The 19,104-nt window shown below is 33.4% G+C and overlaps 1 protein-coding gene across 1 annotated transcript in view; it reads right to left on the bottom strand.

Moving 5' to 3' along the window:
- Positions 1 to 19,104, bottom strand: part of LMBRD1 (LMBR1 domain containing 1) — a 100,802-nt gene that overhangs the window by 19,888 nt on the left and 61,810 nt on the right. Inside the window, exons 8-14 of the mRNA XM_037012588.2 lie at positions 18,181 to 18,306; positions 14,417 to 14,569; positions 6,470 to 6,534; positions 6,009 to 6,111; positions 5,386 to 5,490; positions 3,546 to 3,695; positions 2,123 to 2,201 (exon numbers count right to left, since the gene is read on the bottom strand). Of these exons, the coding sequence (XP_036868483.2) occupies positions 2,123 to 2,201; positions 3,546 to 3,695; positions 5,386 to 5,490; positions 6,009 to 6,111; positions 6,470 to 6,534; positions 14,417 to 14,569; positions 18,181 to 18,306 (781 nt within the window). The remainder of the gene's footprint in view (positions 1 to 2,122; positions 2,202 to 3,545; positions 3,696 to 5,385; positions 5,491 to 6,008; positions 6,112 to 6,469; positions 6,535 to 14,416; positions 14,570 to 18,180; positions 18,307 to 19,104) is intronic.

Here is a 19,104-nt window from a genome sequence, read left to right as displayed (position 1 = left end):
TCCTATATTTTGTGTCTCACAGCCCACTCAAATTATCAGCAGATGACCTGAACTTATACTTCAAAGCAAACTGAGACAATCACATAGAAACGCCAACTTTCTGCCCACTCCAAGAAATCACTGAATCCAAATATTTGCACCCTTCCTTGCAATCTAGAGAACAAGGTATCTTCCGTTCTACCTGCAGCATTCTGTCTTCAATGTTCTCAACACCATCTCCTCCGGAACTAGATGATGGCCCATCATTCATCCTTCCTGATGAAGCCCATCATTGCATCCCACTATCCCTGAAGTCTCTCCGAATCTAAAACATAACAAAACCCAACTTGCTTGACCCTGCAGGCTTCTTCCATTTCCACCCAATCTCTCTCAATCTCTATTAAGAACTTCTATGAATATTAATGTAAACTCAGTCACTGCTTTCTATTCCTTTTCATTCAATCCAATCAGTTTTATCTCCATCATTAACATTTTTATTGCTTCTTTTCAGTCCCCCCCTCTGGGCCTTCTTCATCTGCTTGCCTGTGGAGGATCCTCCTGGGGCCCCAGTCTCCGTGCTCCCCTCACTCTGCACTCTAAACTCTTCACATACACGGTCAACTGCCTACGGAACCTCTACCTTAATGTCCCCAAGATACTGTGAGTCAGCTAATCATTTCTTACGTTTTTATCTAATCTCTGTATGTATTTTATTTCAGCTTGGTGATACCAATTTACCAAGCTACTCAGTAACTAGAAAGCCATTCTAGAGTCCTGTTTTCCTTGCCACTGCTTAAGATTCAAGCAATAAGAGATTATTTTAATTCACCCTCTAAATTTCTTTATTTCACACCCTCGTGACCATTAGTTGAGGCTCTCACCACCTCTCTTGGAATTCTGTTACTTGCGTCTTCTGGGAACACCTCCCACCTGATTTCTATGGTATGGTCTCAATTTCTCAAATCTGTTCCCCATATAATTTAAGTTAGAACAAATACATCAGATCATAACTTCTGCCTTCTTGTTTAAAACTCTTCATTGGCTCTTTGGTTACTTTCTAAGACCTTTTGTGATCTGATCTCCTAACTCTGTAATCTCATTTCCTCCCACCCTCCAACATAATTTAAAAAACAAAACAATAATGTTTTAACTTCTCTTAAATACAGACCATACAGTTTAAGATAATTTTATTTATGTATTTTGTTCATTTGCTCAGAGCAGCCTTCCCTGATGCACATAACTTCTTCTTTAACCTTGAACTGTAGTCTGGCACCCCTTTTCCAAAGCCTTTCTTTTTGACTACCTCTCACAATGATCTCTAGGCAGAGTAATTACTTCCTCTGGGCTATCCCTGTATTCTGTAGCTATTCCTGTTACTCTATCACATTCTATATTTGGTCCTGCTAAAAAACTCAGAATTTATCCTTCTTATAATGGTATGATTATAAATCAGAGTGAATGATTTATGAAGAAATATACTATATTTGACATTATTTTACCATGAAATAAAGCATTTTGAAAGCAAAAGTATAAGAAAATTTTGCAAATTTTGAAATACTGAATCTTAAGACAGAATACTATAATATTCAAATGGAAAAAAATCACTTTAATGAACAGAAAAAAGGGAAAAAATGATTCTTTAAAAATACACATAGATTAAAAGCACAGGATCACAGAGTTTTTCTGAGAATACACAATGCCTGGAACACAGTTCTATATTCTTAAAAGTTAACTGCTATTATCATTAACATTATTATTATTAGTTAAAGTAACTACAGTTGAATGGATTTAAAGTTGTTCAAAATCACAGGTATTTTTGGTCTTGGTCCTAAGAATTTTAGATTTCACCAAAATTCTCTTGAGTTTTTCAAGGAAAAAAAGTCTTATTTAAGAAGGATTTCTTATTATACTAGTGAATGTGATAAATAATAATTACCTTTTATTACTTCGTAAGTATCTAACTTAAATGGTCCTTTTATCACCAAGAAATTCTACTCAAGGGACTTACCAATCTCTTCTTACTACAGGTTTCTTTATCACCACAAATCAAAACAAATGCATCAAATGATTAACACAGCAAAACGCAAGGCAATCATTTCCCTAGAGTTACAAATTCTAAGACAGTTGATCAGAGCTGCTTTACCCTCAGGAGCACCCGCATCACATCTCTTTGGCACAGAAAGGGTTGAATTGCCTTTATGGTCATCATAAGTTAAATTGCTCTGAAAGATGAAAATATAATTAAAATGTAAACATTATAGTAATACATATATTTTGATTAAAAAGTAACCACATTATGTACTTTATACTGTTTTCTATTAAACTATATCTAGCTAATATTTTAAAAGGTAAATTTTATGCAAGCCATCAATAAGAAGAAAGAGATTCATGGTAAGTTTAACATTAGAGCATTTTTGAGACAATCTTTAGGTCCTGTGTTGAACAACAGAGCTTCTTCCTAGAGGAAGAGCCTACTTATTTTTTCCACTGTAGAACAAGAAAGAATATTTTCTGTTCATGCAAAAGCATGATCCTATTTTATTTACTCACTGAAGAATTCAACATGACATAGTTAGTGAAAACCACATTTAGAGGATGAGGCAAGAAGAAAATAAAAAGGTATATGAGATGTGATATGACTCCGGTGATCTTCTAGTATTGTGTTCACCAAACTCAGGTCATTCATGAACCTCCATTATGATTTGCGCTTTATGTTTGTTCCACCTGCATTATTACTAAATATTTCCCAATGAACTAACTTTTCAGTATTTAGTAACGTTATGGATGGTACTAATTGAGGGTTTAGTGTGCTTGTTATATATGTTTTTCTGTTGCTAATTACATGCTCAAGTAAAGAAAGAATGGAAGAAGTACAGGATAAAAAGAAGGAGTGCTTTGGGCAGACTAGATCGATACTGAAAGCTGCATGAAAGCCGGGTTTGAGCAAGGCCTTGAAACACGCATTTGAATTGTTAAGGGGTAGAGTAAGGGGTATTTTAGGAAAAGGAAACAAACTAAACAAAGGTTGAATCAGATATGGTCAAAATATTTAAAATGGTCAAAAGGTACAAACTAGCTGCCCAGTTACAACCAGGAAACACAAGTGGCCTTTGGAGGATCAACACCAAGAAGCCAGTGTACTGGGTAAGATCCGTGATGCTAAAGAAGAAGGGTCCAGTTTGCCCACAAATAGAACAGTCACAGAGTCTCTCCTCTGGGTTTCAAGTACCAATGAACGGACTTATTTTGCTCACCAAAATTTTCTGGGGAGCCATGTTAAGAAAATTACTTAAAATATTAGAGGAAACATTGGGAATTTTAACAGAGTGCTGAGGTCATGGGATCCATTTAAGGAGCTATTATGAAATCCATGTATTACTTCTAAAAAGAACTTCTATGAAACAAATGTAAATATGCTAAAAAATGGAATGAAAGCAGTTTTAGCAATATTACATGTAATCTGATGAGCTAATAATCCTATGCCAGCCTTTACAAATCAAAAATTGGTTTTAAACATTTTTATCTTTAAAATACCAAAATAGTGAAGGTTTAAATTGCGCACTTACCTCTATTAAGTAATTTTGGCTTCCATACATAACATATTGGGGAGCAAGACTGTAAATCATGTAGCTAGTGTGAAGGACAGTAAGCAAAAGTACCACGCAGAGGAGTAAGAGCGCCTGCGGCCTGGTTCTGCCTCTTCTGATTTTATATAACTGAGAAGAAAAAAGACAGGGACAGTATTTCAGCGATGTGTTTTATTTTAAGGTACTAAGTCCTGCTCATGTGTTAGGGGTAACAGACACAGTTAAATCAACTATGTCTTTTTTCAAAGTAAATACTAAGAATTCTTAATCATTCCAAAAAATTCTAATAATAATAATAATAATAAATTCTTTCCTAGTAAAGCTTAGGTTTAGATTTATGTCTATTTTTAAATCACAGCAAAGCATGTATATCCAAAGGAGCCCCTAAGTGACTCATTAAAAGCTCAAGACCTAGAGAATATGTAGTGTTCACACAGTTTGTTTTCAGACAAATTGTCTACACATATTATATTATCGCATTTGTTAGAAGTTCACAGAGCTAAGAACAATTGTAAACTACCTCTAATTCTATTTAAAGATTAAAGGAGTCTAAACTATAAGTATTACTAATACATTTGTGGTTTTATATATTGCACAAGGATATGTTACATGTTTAAATAGTCATTTCTATAAAATACTCATGACATGAAGTCCTCATACTGTGCTACAAAATCAAGTTTATGATAATTTATGATCATTTGACTACAGATATTTTCACATGTATCTATACTACAGGGAAACTAAAACGTGTGGTAACATAAGGAGCAAGATAACTTGCTTCATTTCAATGTCATAGTACACTTTCATTTTGGCAGCTAAGACATCACCTCCCTGTTTTATTACTAGATTCTAGTGTAACACCGAGTAACAGAACTCCATTTCTGGATGGGATGATGATATGATCACCTGAAATTTACATTTCCCGGTTTCTCCTATACCTAGGAGTGGCTAGCAGGGATAAGAATATTAAACATCAAAAGGAAAGCAGAAGTCTGCTGGGGATTTCTGGTAAAGTTCTGTTTTACTGATATTGGTGTCATTCCTTCCTAGCTACCTTTCCCTTATGGAACATGGACAGGCTAAAGGGAGCTGCAGCAGCCATATTACAGTCATGAGGGAGGGGTCAAGAGGATTATAAAGATAATGGATTTGATATTTTGAGCTACTAATGCAATGCTAGATTTTTTTAATTTTCTACTGCAGAAGCTTTTCATTAGTCCAAACCCCAATTTAACTGGGCTTTTCTTTTACTCATAGCTGAAGTCATCTCTACCTGATACATCTTCATTTTAAAATCCTTAATATATCTCAAAATGAGCACAAGAAAATAACCTTTCTCCCGTCATAGAGTAATCTTTAACTCCCAGGAGAAAGGGCCATTTTTTGAGTTACATTGTATCCATTTGTGCTTCAATGTGTTTCCATGTAGGTGAACACTAAGAAAATAATGTAACTTTTAGACTAGGGTTTCTCAGCCTTGGGACTATTGACATTTTGGGCTGACTACATCTTGTGGGAGACTGCCTTGTGCAAGCAAGGTTGAGCAGAATCCCTGGCCTCCACTCAGTAGATGCCAGGAGCACCCCCAGTTGTAACAACTGAAAATGCCTCTAGACATTGCCAAATGTACCTGGGGGGCAAAATCACCACTATTTAAGAACCACTACTCTAGACAAAAAGCACTTTTATATAGCTAACATGAAGTGAAAAATATTTCCCTTAACTTTAGTATCAAATATTTACAACTTCTATACTGATAATTTGCAATAATGGATATTATGCATACAATGAAAAAAACAAAACTGTAATATATACTCACTCTAACCCAAAAGAACCATATGCCAATATTTCGAATCCCCGCCATTGACGTAAAAATAAAGTACATAATAATAACTGTTATAAGAATATAATCAAGAGGGAACACCTGAAAAAAAAGATAAAGTGAAATAAACAATAAGGCTCTAAAAGTCATAAAATTAACTGAAACTTCATTATTCCTATTTGGCAAATATTTAAAATATCAAGCTTGAGTTAGATCAGACTAGGATAATACAAAAAAAAAGGAATCCTTTCAAAAGACATAAGCAAACTATTACCAAATTATTTAGTATCATCATCCTAAAAAATATTCTAAAGCAAACTAAAAGTTCCAAACTAAATGGAATAAAAAACTTCTTTAAAAAATAAAAACAGGAATTGCTTGGAAAAGTTCACCTTAAATTTTACCTTGTATCCCAAATCAAATTATGTATATAAGAGCTCAGCAATATAGCAAGATAACAATCTTTACATATCAATGGAGATGTTATATGTAAATGAAAAACCGAATTAGCAGAGGGCACAAGCATATGCTACCCAGTATTAACAGGCCTGTCAACATAGCAACTTGACAGAATGTAGGAATGTTTCCTAGACAATAAGGTGACTACTATCTTTACTTACCGTTTGTAGTAAAGGCAAAAGCATATTCAGCGGATTGGTCAGGTTAGCTCCAAAAATTATGAAACCAGAATCTATTCCAGCTGAATGAAGAGCTTTATCCAAACTAAAACAACAAAAAGTTACAAGGAATGAATTTATGCATTATGCTACCACATTTTCAGTTTATTTATAAAGAATATCATTATAACTTAAGCATGCAGATTCAACTGAGTCAAAGAAAACCAGGGAAAACAAATTAAAACTCACTTAAATCTTAGTGCTATTACTCAACTGATAAAGAAAAAAAGAAGTATTGTCTATTATTAGAACTTTTTAGTTTTCTTTCAGTTAATACTGTAGAATGCTTCAAGTAAAATAGCTACTTAAGATGAATAGGCTACACTAATGGGATTTAGCATGGAAAATGTGTAACACCATAGGATGTGTACAAGTGCTTTATAAAATGTGTGTACTGTACTTACTTTGACAGGAAGAGAGAAATTACAAACAGCAATGCAACTAAGATGAAAAATATTCCCCAAATGATCTAAAAGCAAAAAAAGTTCATTAAAATATAGTTCTAAAAGTTGGTATTAAAAGCACAAAAACCATTATGCTCAGTATCAGTTCCTAGCATATGACAATAATCTAAATAAAATGATCAAAGAAACATTTTACTTTGGTATATAATCCCAGGCATTTGTCATCTTGATTTTCAGTATGAGACTATTTGAGAACTAAACAAAAGAGACAACTTATCCTTGAAAAACATGGTTTGAATTGCATAGGTCCACTTACATGCAGATTTTTTTCAATAAATACATTGGGAGATTTTTTTTGGAGATTTGTGACAATTTGAAAAATCTATTTTATCTAGCTTACTTTATTGTGAGAATATAGTATATAATACATACATATATATATATATCACAAAAATGTGCATTAATGTGTCATGTTAGTTATAAGGCTTGGTCAACAGTAGGCTACTAGTTAAGTTTTTGGGGAGTCAAAGGTTATATGCAGACTTTAACTGTATATATGGGGGTCAGCACCCCTAACATACACACTGTTCAAGGGTCAACTATATTTAAAAGTCTTCATTAGTAAGTAAACAAATGAAACCTTTTGCTAAGTCAAATAAAAGGTTCATTATATTCAGTTACACTCAAATATAAACTTCAAAGTTAACTGAAAAATACATTAAGACTAACATATACGACACAAAAAAACAAAACCAGGAAATTATCTGGTTATATTAACCTGTAGTTAAAATAGGGAACTTGGAACATTTTCCCACAGAACGAACAAACTAACTAACTAACTAATTAACTAACTATATACATATATAAATTGGTACATCATTTTATATTAATACTTTATTATAAAATATAAACTAATTTATAGTAATTTATGACATTATTCTAATACAAATTATAGCATGCCCAGAAAAGTTTTTAACTGATAATCTTCCTGAAATAGAGTACTAACAACACTGAAGAAACAGTCACAAAAAATAGTATTTCTGTGGAGAAATGTGTCAAGCATTATAATTGGTAAAACACTTTCCTTCTACCGTACTAACTTTATATTGGGATGGTAGAAAAAGAGCAAAAAAAAATTGGAAATGGGTCTCTAAAGAATAAAATTTCAGAATGATAAAGGGGCAAAATCTATGTTAATAATAACCTAGGCTCTTTTTTTCCCCTGACATCTTTCCTAAGTTCCAGCAACAACTAGGTTGAAGAGTCCACAAAGTCAGAACAAAAAAGATGATTTCTATTAAGCACAGTTTTTGGTTTCTCCTTTGACTAGAATTGATAGGAATAGTCGATAAAATCATGACTGTTAGGGAGACTTTTCATTTTATATCACATGATTACTGAAGCATATTTTAGAATTCTGACAGGATAAAAGAAATAAAATAACACATCCTACTCCACAAATAAAGATGAATTTTGGAATTCCCTGCATTCTAGGGAATTCTTGAGTTCTGAGAGAGTGCCTTTGGAGCTCACTGGGAGAAGGTTAGCAGGGGAGGACCAAAAAAGCTATAGTCATCATTGAACTAGGAAACACTGCATGGACCCATTTTACATACTGAGGCTTCACATGAGAACTCATTTATTTAAAAAAAGGTTTCATTGCTAAAAAACTTTGAAGTGACTCCTTTACAGTAACAAAAGTTTACTAGTAGAGGGTATAAAGTAACTTACACAATCTTTTACTACTTGATTTGAGCACCTATGTTTGATACCTAGGTGAACTGGAAGACAATATCCTTATACTGAGGATCTACAAGGGAAACATATTTCTTTTTAATAGCCTGTTAATAACCACATGTAAAAATAATTATGCACTATGACCAAATGTAACTTATCACAGGAATTCAAGGTTGTCTCAGTAAAGACAATCAATCAACATAATATATTGTATTAACAGAATAAAGGAGAAAAACCACATGATCATCCCAATAGATGCAGAAAAAGCATTTGACCAAATCCAATGCATATACTGGATATCTAGTTTCTTGAGAAAAACACTCAACAAACTAGAAATGCATAGAATATTCCTCAACCTGTTAAGGACATCTATAAAGTTTACACAGCTAACACCATATTTAACAGCGACAGACCAAGCTTTTCCAGTAAACTCAGGAATAAGACAAGGATGTTCACTCTTACCACTTCTATTAAACACTGTATTGGAGGTTCTAGCCAGGGCAATAGGCAAGAAATGGAAATAAAGGTGTCAGATTGGAAAGAAAGAAATAAAACTACTTATATTTGTAGATGACATCATCTTATGAATATAAAATCCTAAGAATATAACAATAAAACAATCAGAACAAATAAACGAATTCAGTAAGGCTACAGGATGAGAGATCAATATACAAAATTAGTTGTATTCTATACACTAGCAATAACACTCCAAACTGAAAAATTACAAAAACAATTCCATTTACAATAGCATCAATAATAAAATACTTGGCAATAACTTTAAATAAAGGAGCTCTAAGATTTGCACAATGAAAACTACAAAACATCATTTAAAGAAATTGAAAGACTTGCATAAATGGAAAGACATCGTACGTTCACAGATCAGACTTAATATTTTCAAGATGGCAATATTCCCTAAATTGTTTATGGAATCAATGCAATTTATAAAATCCAGCTGGCTTCTTTGAAGAAACTGACAAGCTGATCCTAAAATCTGAATGGAAATGAAAGGGATGAATAATAGCCAAACCAACCTTGAAAAAGAACAACAAAGTTCAAAGTCTCAAACTTCCCATTTCAAAACTTACTACACAGCTACATAGCTATATAGCTCAGTTTGTTCAAAATTTACTACAAAGCTATAAGACTATGTGGCACTGGCATTAGAATAGATAAATAGATCAATGCAATGAAACTGAGATCCTGGAAATAAAACTGGACATCTATGTTCAACTGATTTTTGACAAAGATGTGAAGAAAATTCAATGAGGAAAGAATGGTCTTTTCAACAAATGGTGCTGGGACAAGTGGATATCTACAAACAAAAGAATGAAGTTGGACCTTTTACCTAACACCATGCACAGAAATTAACTCAAAATAGATTAAAGACCTAAATGTAAGAGCTAAATGAAACTGTAAAACTCGGTAGAAAACATAGATGTAAATCTCTATGACTTTGGATGAGGCTGTGGTTTTCTAGAAAACACACCTAAAGCACAAGTAACAAAAGAAAAATAAATTGGGCTTAGTAAAAATAAAAAGGCTTGTGCTTCAAAAGATACTATTGAAAAGGACAACCCACAGAATAGGAGAAATATTTGTTTCCTGAATATAAAAAATTCTTACAACTCAGCAATAAAAAGACAAGTCAATTTAAAAATGGCAAAAATGTGAATAGGCATCTCCCCAAAGAAAAAATGCAAATGGCCAATAAGCACTTAAAAAGACATTCCCCATTATTCATTAGGGAAATGCAAATCAAATCCACCATGAGATACCACTTCATACTCGCTAGGTTGGTTATAATGAAAAAGACAAACAAAAGTAAGTGTTGGCAAGGATGTAGAGAAACTGAAGCCCTCATATAATTCTGCTAGGGATGCAAAATGATGCAGCTGCTTTGGAAAACACTGACATTTCCTCAAAAAATTAAATACAGAGTATCATATGACCCCAAAATTCCATTCCTTGATAGAATACCCAACAGAAAACAGAACTGAAAACAAAGATGAACACAAAAAATTGCATATGAATGTTCATAGCAGCATTATTCATCCTAGCTAAAAAGTATAAACAACCCACATCTATCAACTGGTGATGGATAAACAAAATGTGGAATTATCCTTACAATGAAATATTATTCAGCCATAAAAAGGAATGAAGTACAACATGAATAGAACTTGAAAATATTATGCTAAGAAAAAACGGGCCAGGCATGAAATGATACATGGTGAATGATTTAATTTACACAAAATTCCTGCAGCAGGCAAATCTACAGAGTAAGAAAGTAGATTAGTGGTTGCCAGTAGTTACCTGAAATGGTGTATGCTAGCATGTGTGTGTGTGTGTGTGTGTGCGTGTGTATCTTAGCAAAAAGATTACCTACCATATACAATATTTGCAACCTGAACATTAGTTTCAGTTAAAATACATCTTGAGCAATGTTTTAAGCATTTGTTCAAGAAATTATTTCATTTTATACAGATACAGAGAGTACCCATTCGTTCAATAACTGTAGAGCACAATATTTCCTAGTATGGAGGTAACAATTCATTAAGCCAGTCTCCTACTGACGGATACTGGTTATCAATATAGGCTCACAGATTATTTTACTCAATGGTTTATCATGTGTTACTATTATTATTTTGATACCTAAATGGTCTCAGATTTAGGCAGTGGGAGCCCCTTCAAGCTGGTTCCTTTTATTATGCTTAGAATATGTTCAGTATTGTCTACAAATGCTGTTTTAAGGAGCCATTAACTTATTTTAATTAGATGCTTATTTTTAATGTGTCTTCAACACAAAACTAACTTTCTCCCTTAAGTTCCATGACAGTATTTAGGAAGTTGAAAAATCCTACATACAGAACTATAAAAATAGTAGCTATAATTTTTCTGAGTCGTTCACATCAAAAGATGCTGTACTAGATAATTTAATTCCTGTAACAAAAATTAGTACATAACTCCATTATAAGGATGAGAAAACTGAGCTTTAGAAAGGTGAAGTAACAAAAACATACACAGCTAGTGAGGATCAGAGCAAAGTATGTGCCAGAAAAGTCCATGCTCTGAACCCTTAAGCCTCTGAAATGAGATACGCATATCTGTGGAATGCCTGGCAATGTTAAATCTCAAGATCAATAGGTATATTATCATGGGTATCTATTCTTTCGAAAGGAAAACTTACAAAATTTAAAAAACTGTAGAATTGTGTAACTGAACTTTTGCATTTGAAAAAATTTAAATTAAATACATTTATAATGAAACATGGATGTTTGTTTTATTATAACACAGAGTAAAAGGAAATACGAGCACAAAATTTTGAGATAGAACATAACTCCAAAGAAATTTTGTATCAGGAGCTTCTCACAGACCTTCAGTCACCTCCAGCGTGTACTGAGCAGCGCGGAGGGATGAGCGGACCTGCCTGTACTCTCCCACTAGGACTGCGTGGATGACAAGGTTTAAGAAGCACTAGCAGCGCGTAGCTTCCTACTCCTGGGTCATATCATCTGTGCACGAATACAGAAGCGATATATATGATGAAACCCTTATTTCATTTGAGGGGAAAAAAGTCTTTATTCCTTAGTCAATGTACTAAATAAATTTTTACATGCTAGCAACAACTGAGAATTGAAATTGAATAAAATCATGTGTAATTGCATAAGATACAGATGAGAAATTAAGGATAACATAAATAAATGGAAAGATTTCATGTTGATGAATTAGAAGATTCAATATTAAGACATTAATTCCCCCAAAATTTACCTATAGATTTAAAGTAATTCCAACAGAAATCCCAGTAGGTATCTTGTGGAATTATGAATTGATGCTAAAACTTACATGGCAATGCAAACGATCTAGCATAGCTAAAACAATACTGAAAGAAGAAAACAAAATTGAAGAACATATACGCTTGATTTCACAACCATTTGTAAAGCTCCAATAATCAAGTTTTAGTGTAAGGACATATAGATCAATGGAGAAGAGTCCAGAAATAGACACACACATATATCATCAATTGATTTGACAAAGTACTAAGGAATTCAATGAGCAAATGACAGTCTTGATAAACAATGGTGCTGAAACAACCAGATACCCATATGGAAAATAAACCTTGACTTTTACGTCATACCATCCCACAAAAGTAACAAAATGGACTACAAACCTAAAGTATAAGAGCTGAAACTAAAAAACTTCTAGAAGAAAACACAGAAAATGTTAGCTATAAAAATTCAAGAAACTTGTCTTTGACAGTGTTAAGAAATCATAAAGGCAAGTCTTACAGTAGGAAACAACATTCACAATATATTTGACATAGTACTTGATCCAGGATATATAAAGAATTCTTGTAACTCACTCATAAAACAAAAACCTAATTGTAAAAATGGTCAAAAGATTTCAACAGGCATTTCAGAGAAGATATAAAATAGCCAATAAGAAAAAAAAAAAAAAGATACCAGTATCATCAGTTAACCAAAGAGATGCAAATCAAAACCATAAGACATGATTACATACCCACTGGAATATTACAAACAGTTACCAGAGAAGAGTGGACAGGATATGAAGCGACTGGAGATCCGATAGTGCTGTCGAAATGCAAAATGGTACGACCACCATTTTGGAAAATACTTCAGCAATGTCTTATGAAGTTAAACATATATTAAACATTAGACCTAGCAATTCTACTGCTAGGTATTCATAGAAGAAAAACAAATGAAAAGAAAACACACATCTACACAAATGTTCACGTCAGCCTTATTCCTAACAGTCTCAAAGTGAAAATAACTCGAATCTCCACTGACAGGGAGTAAGGGGATAAACAAATTGTGATCCAGACATACACCAGAATGCTACTCAGCAATAAAACAAAAATGAAGCACTGAATAATTAATGCAATAACATGGATGACTCCCCAAATCACTGCTGAGCCAAAGAAGCTATGATCCATTTATATGAAATTACAGTTGTATAAATACCTGTGATGACGGGAGGGCGTCACTGGCTGCCCTGTGTCTGAGTTCACAGGGCAGGGGAAGACCTACAGCAGCTTTCGGAGTGCTGTGGGTCTATACTTATGTATCTGCGTTTAGCGAAATCCATCTGCATACTTAGTAAAGTATATTTAAAATGTCCTCTAAACCTAGGTTCAGCGAATTGGGCAGAGCTTCTTTAAAAGAAGGTAATATTTATATAGAAGCTACATGAATAATTTAGAATTAAGAAGAGGTGGGGGGGGGGTGTTTCATCACACTTTTTGGTGCAATGAGACAATCACCTTGAGATAAAAAGACTGGGATGAGTCTCTTTTAAAATACTGATTCTAACAACAGGTTTTAAAAAGTGATAAATGTAGATCTAACTGATTATGATATATTTTTGAAGAACTCTTTCAAAAGAGGAGCCTTTTAGAATAAGTATTTCCTTATTTCCTTTCTAAGAGGGAGACAAAACAGCTTCAGAACCCAATCCCATGTATCTTCCACGGGGCTCTCAAAAAGTTTTTTAAACTTAGTCAAAACCTACTTTCTAGTTTCACCTTACCTAACTTTCCTCAAATTAGTCTATTCACTGCACTTGCTAAACTGCAATTTGCATACCACTGTACATAAAACACTACTGTTTGAAATGCCAGATACATAAAGGGCACATATGGAAATCTGTGGCCGGCAGTTCTTGCTAATTTTTAGATTTATAGTCATTTTATGGTAGCCTTAATTTATCTAGGTTCTTAAGTTTGGTATCACTGTCCAAAGAACTCAAAGCTGGCAAATAATGGTTTCCAAATAAAAGAGGTTAATGGTTTTTTATCTTAAATACCATTTTACATATTTTCAGAAACAGATCACCTAGCAATGAAGCAAATTCTATTACTTTCAGTTAGGGCTCTGAAGTTCTAATATGGGTCCCAGATCTCCTATTTATAGAAAAGTATAAACCTACAAAATATGTTAGCAGCACACTACATTACTTATCTATATTTAAATTTAAATGTCCAACACCTCTGTTGTAATACTTGCACGAGTAAATGAAATTCAGAGGCTATGTACTTAGACCGAACTACCAAATGACATGTGATTCAAAACCAGATTAACTCCAAAATCCATGCTCTTAGGTACCATTTTGTAACTTCAAAAGAACTCAATCTTTCTGAAAGGTACTCTATAAATTTTAGAGTAGAGGGACAGCACAATTTTTTAAAACTCCATTTACCTTAAGGGGACGGAGAGCGCCACAAAATTTTGTCCACCAGCTGTTTTCAATGACTTCTAAGTGCCTCTCTCTTTTCTTAAGTGTTCGTAACCTTTCCTCAAGTTGTTTTAGGGCACGTTTATCCCTTGCTGGCAAAGGTCGACCATCTTTGCTCTACAAATAACAGAACAAAACAAAACAGTTATCATTAAAGTCTCAATAAAGTACCATCAGATTTAGCAGATAAGCCAAGAAAAACTTTTTCAGGTTGGATACTCCTTAGGCGAATTCACAGATTGAAAAAAAAAAAAACCTGCCAGTCTTTATGTGACAGCACACACTCTGAACCAAGGTCAGCATCAAAGTATGGATGTGCACATTTAATACTTAACTTCCTCTTGATTCTTATTTTCCAAATACATGGTCAAGTTATGTGGAGGTATCTTTAAAAACCTTTCTTTATGGGGTATACACACTTTTGTCCAATTATTTTCCCTCATTTCCAAGCTCCTCCTATCCCTATCTTAATATATTTATTTGGTCTGACTTCAACTCTCCCTTTGGTCAAGTGACTATCTTGGTACATGGGAATTGATGCTTCTCAGCGTCTGACTCAAATATCAGCATGGATGCAACACTAGTTTTTGGTACACAGAGGTTTTTAAAACAATTGCTAAGAACTGACACTTTCTTCTTCTCCAAGGACATTTGTGAGTGATATTTTCTTTGGCGAATCTATCTGACAGGTAATTCCCATCTATTTTTATGTGATACTTACTGTATCACAGTACTTTTCTCATGGTCTCTCACAAATACACTTTCCCACTACAAGTCCCCTGCCCCTAAGTGTCTTCATGCAGCACAGTAATCAACTACAACAAGAAGACAACTGCTAAATATAGAAAAGGTGAAATGTAGATTGATTTGCTTTTACTGAAAGGAACAAGAAAAATATTTATACAGGCCTAGATTTTTTTAAGATGTAAATAGATAAGCTATTAGAATGTTGTCTATTTCCTTCTCCAAGTTTAAGCAGGTTCTTAAAAGATACACACATAACGCTCTCCAGCATATTCTCATGCAGCCCAACCTGAAATCACAGATATAATTAAAACAATATTTCAATACCCTTTAAAAAAGAGATCTACAATCACAGCCAGCCCTTTATGTAACATCGCCGCCATGCTCTTCTGGAACTCGCCACCCTCTTGCTTGCCTTACCACATCGCTTCTCAAGCTTCACCATGTGTAGCAACCACCAGCAAAGTTTTAAACACAGACCTCTAGACCCTACCCCAAGAGAACATGATTCAATAGGTGGTGAGTGGGACCTAGAATTCCTACTAACTTGCCAGGAGTTGCTGATGATACTGTCCCAAGACCATACTTTGCATAGGTTACCTATCACTAAAGTCAAGTACACTGAGTATTATCAAAATGTATCCCAGAAAAACAAATCTTACAGAAAGGTATTTTCTGAGGACAGAGGAATAATACCTCAAGTGTGTGGTGTGAGAAGGGTTCAGTATTTCATATCTTAAACACACAATTTCTCTCAAAAGTGCATCTAACATCAAAAGGATATCAACAATGAGGTAGTTTTATTACACTGCTGGCCTTCACTAGTTTGGAAAAAAATGTAGTAAGCTGATGAAACGGTCCACTAAAATAAACTCAAGTTGTCTGCTTATTTGGTGAATGTTTGTTTCAGTGGAGTGAAGGATGAATTTTGCCAATCGACCAAACCAGTATAAGAAGAATTTTTGTCACAAAAACAAATCCTAGGATAGAAACCCAGCTGTCACCAATTATCTCATTTGAAAAAAAATGTAGTTCTGAAGTATATAAACATATATCTTTTGTTTAAAAAAAGTAAAACGTGAAAGCTTGCCTTCACACTGTCCTTGATCGCCACGTCCCTTACGCACGGTTATCACCGTGAAGCAGGTCACGTGTCCACATATTTGCAAATATAGTTTTTGTTGTCCACAATAGCTAACACTTCTTGAGCACATTTCTTGTGCCTAAAACTGATCTGTACTTTTACATTTATTCTCCTTAAGTCCTCAGAATATAAGTTTGAATTTGGCAATAGTATTATATCTACTTATTAGGTAAGGAAAGTAAGACCCACAGATGTTACGTGCATAAGCTGTAGAGCCAAAATTGGGACTGAATAGTCCAACTGATTGAGGCCGCAAGCACACTGGATTGCTTGGTCAGTCTACTTATTCTTGATCAGCTGAAGCATCATTTCATTTTTTTCACTGAACAGTTTTCTTCTGTAAACCGTCCGCCTGGCTCTTTCGTTCACTATCTATGTAATACCTGCCCTTTTTTCTTACTGACTTGAAGATGCTCTTTATTTATCTCCTATACTGCAGGTTACTTCCTCCCATATATACATGTTAGTTCTGTAACATCCTTTTTGGTTCCCTTTTGTTTTTGGTACATAAATTTTCAAATATAAAAATTTAAAACTCACCAATTTCTTAATTAGCACTTGGGTTTTGTGTCTTGTTTAGAAAGGTCTATACACCAAGATAAAATCTTACTTTCCCTTTTCCCAAACGTTTTATAAATTTTGTATTTCATTTGCATTCAGGATCTGTTTTATTATATGGTAGGAGGCTGATGAAAATTTCACTTTTTGTCTTTTACATATTGTATTGACTTTCTATCTAAACTTATGAAAAACTGTCATCTCTATAATATTAAATCTCCTCAGGTAGGAACTGATGAAATTCTCCATTTTTTTGTAGTCTTCCTACTACGTATTTCAATAAATTTTATAATTTCCACCAGGAAGATTCTGACATTCTTTTACCTAACCCGGACCTCCAGGAATAGGCTAAAGAGCAATAATGATACCGACATGACTGTCCTATATCTAACTTCAGTGAGTGTGAGTGTATTTCACGCACCACTAAGTGTGATGCTCATTATAGGTTTCCTTTGCTAAACAGTTTCTTTTCCTCTAATTTGGTAAGACTTCTTTTCTAAATCATAACTACAAATTGACTTTCACCAGATACCCTTTGGCATCTGTTAAGATGTTTATATTTCTCATTTATTTTCAATATATTAAACCACTTTAATATATTTTGTTATGTATCATCTTTGCATTTCTGGAATAAACCAACTCTGATAAGTATGAAATATTATCTTATTACGGCACAGGTTTTGATTGCTAATGTTTATATTTATATTAAAATATTTGCTTCTATTTTCATAAGAGAGACCTATTTATATGGGTTTTTTGTGTGTACTATTACAATCTGCTTTGTGTATCAGGATTATGCTAATTTAGTAAAATAATTCAGAAAATTTTCTATGTTTTCCATTGTTTTTTAATAAGATTTATCTGTTACTTGAAGGTGATAGAGGATAAAAACTTTATATTTTTAAAAGTACATTTAATTGGCAAGTGGTTACATGTAATCTTTAACTTATTCAACTAGCATATGAACTTGAACTTAAGTGATTCAGTAAAATTTGATGTTCACATGGAATCAGCATTCCTGGGAACTAGCAAGATCTTGATCATGCATAAACAGAACGTTTGTTTTTTAGTTATTAAAACACTCACAGAAATTCTCAAACTGCCAGTATTCTACATTTCACAGAAGACAAATTTTTAAAATATGGACATGGTTCCTTAAGGATATATTGCAAAAAAATTCCGTGTCAAGATTTTGGGTTTACCAATGTTTATGTCGTATCAGAAAGCAGCTCAAAGACAAAGTACTTTTATGCTTCCCAATTATAATAAAATATCCACTCACTTTCGATTTAACTGTTTGAATGTGTTGCTCCACTTCTTCAATATCTTCAGTGTTTTCTAAGCGTTCATAAGCAGCACTTCTAGTGCCTTTGATCAGATTTAAAGGTAATGCTGACATACCATAGGCCTAAAAGAAACAAAACATGCTTTAGTAATATCATTTAAAAAACATTATACACAACTTTCAGGTAAAAATGTCCTTTAAAACAACTACAAAAAGAGTAAGCAGTTGTAATATGGTATAATCACAAAAGAATATGGTATATGGAAGTAAATCATGACTATATTGTCTCATAATTCTCTTGTTTCATATTTACAGGTATGTATAGTTACATGTGTAAGACTAACTATTCCCAGGGTAAGTAATATCTATTCCTCAAAGGACAAGCTGCAAAATTAATGTAAATATCAAAATAATACATTACAGCTTCAGGCTACTCAGGGTTTAAGACAGTGTGAATTAATAAGAACAATTTATAGAGATATTTTCTGTGAAAAAATAATTTTCTCCAAGTATATATATATAGCAAACCCTTAGTAAAATGTATTATAATATACATGTTAACTGATCAGCACACCAATTATCTATATAGTTTATTTATAAGTTCTAAATATTTAAAATAAGTTTTAGTTAAGTATTTTAAGTTTTTCTATAAGTAATTTTTAAATATTAGTCAGCATTAAGAGTAAATGTATTATTTTATATTACCCAATTCTGTATTAGCCAGTTCCAAATGATGACGTTTTACTGTAACCATTCAATTGTCATGAGACCATTACTCAAAACCACTGTTGACCTAAAATCCTTAGAAGCAAACTGACAACTATCACTTCTGGTTGTAGCAACAGATTCTCAAGTAGATAGAAAATTATGCATTGAAATCTCTTTCATTTTCCTCGTGAGCACACAGCTGAACTACTTTAG

This window comes from Manis javanica, chromosome 16, assembly GCF_040802235.1.
Source record: "Manis javanica isolate MJ-LG chromosome 16, MJ_LKY, whole genome shotgun sequence".
Classification (NCBI taxonomy): domain Eukaryota; kingdom Metazoa; phylum Chordata; class Mammalia; order Pholidota; family Manidae; genus Manis; species Manis javanica.
This window is presented reverse-complemented; position numbering and strand designations above follow the sequence as displayed.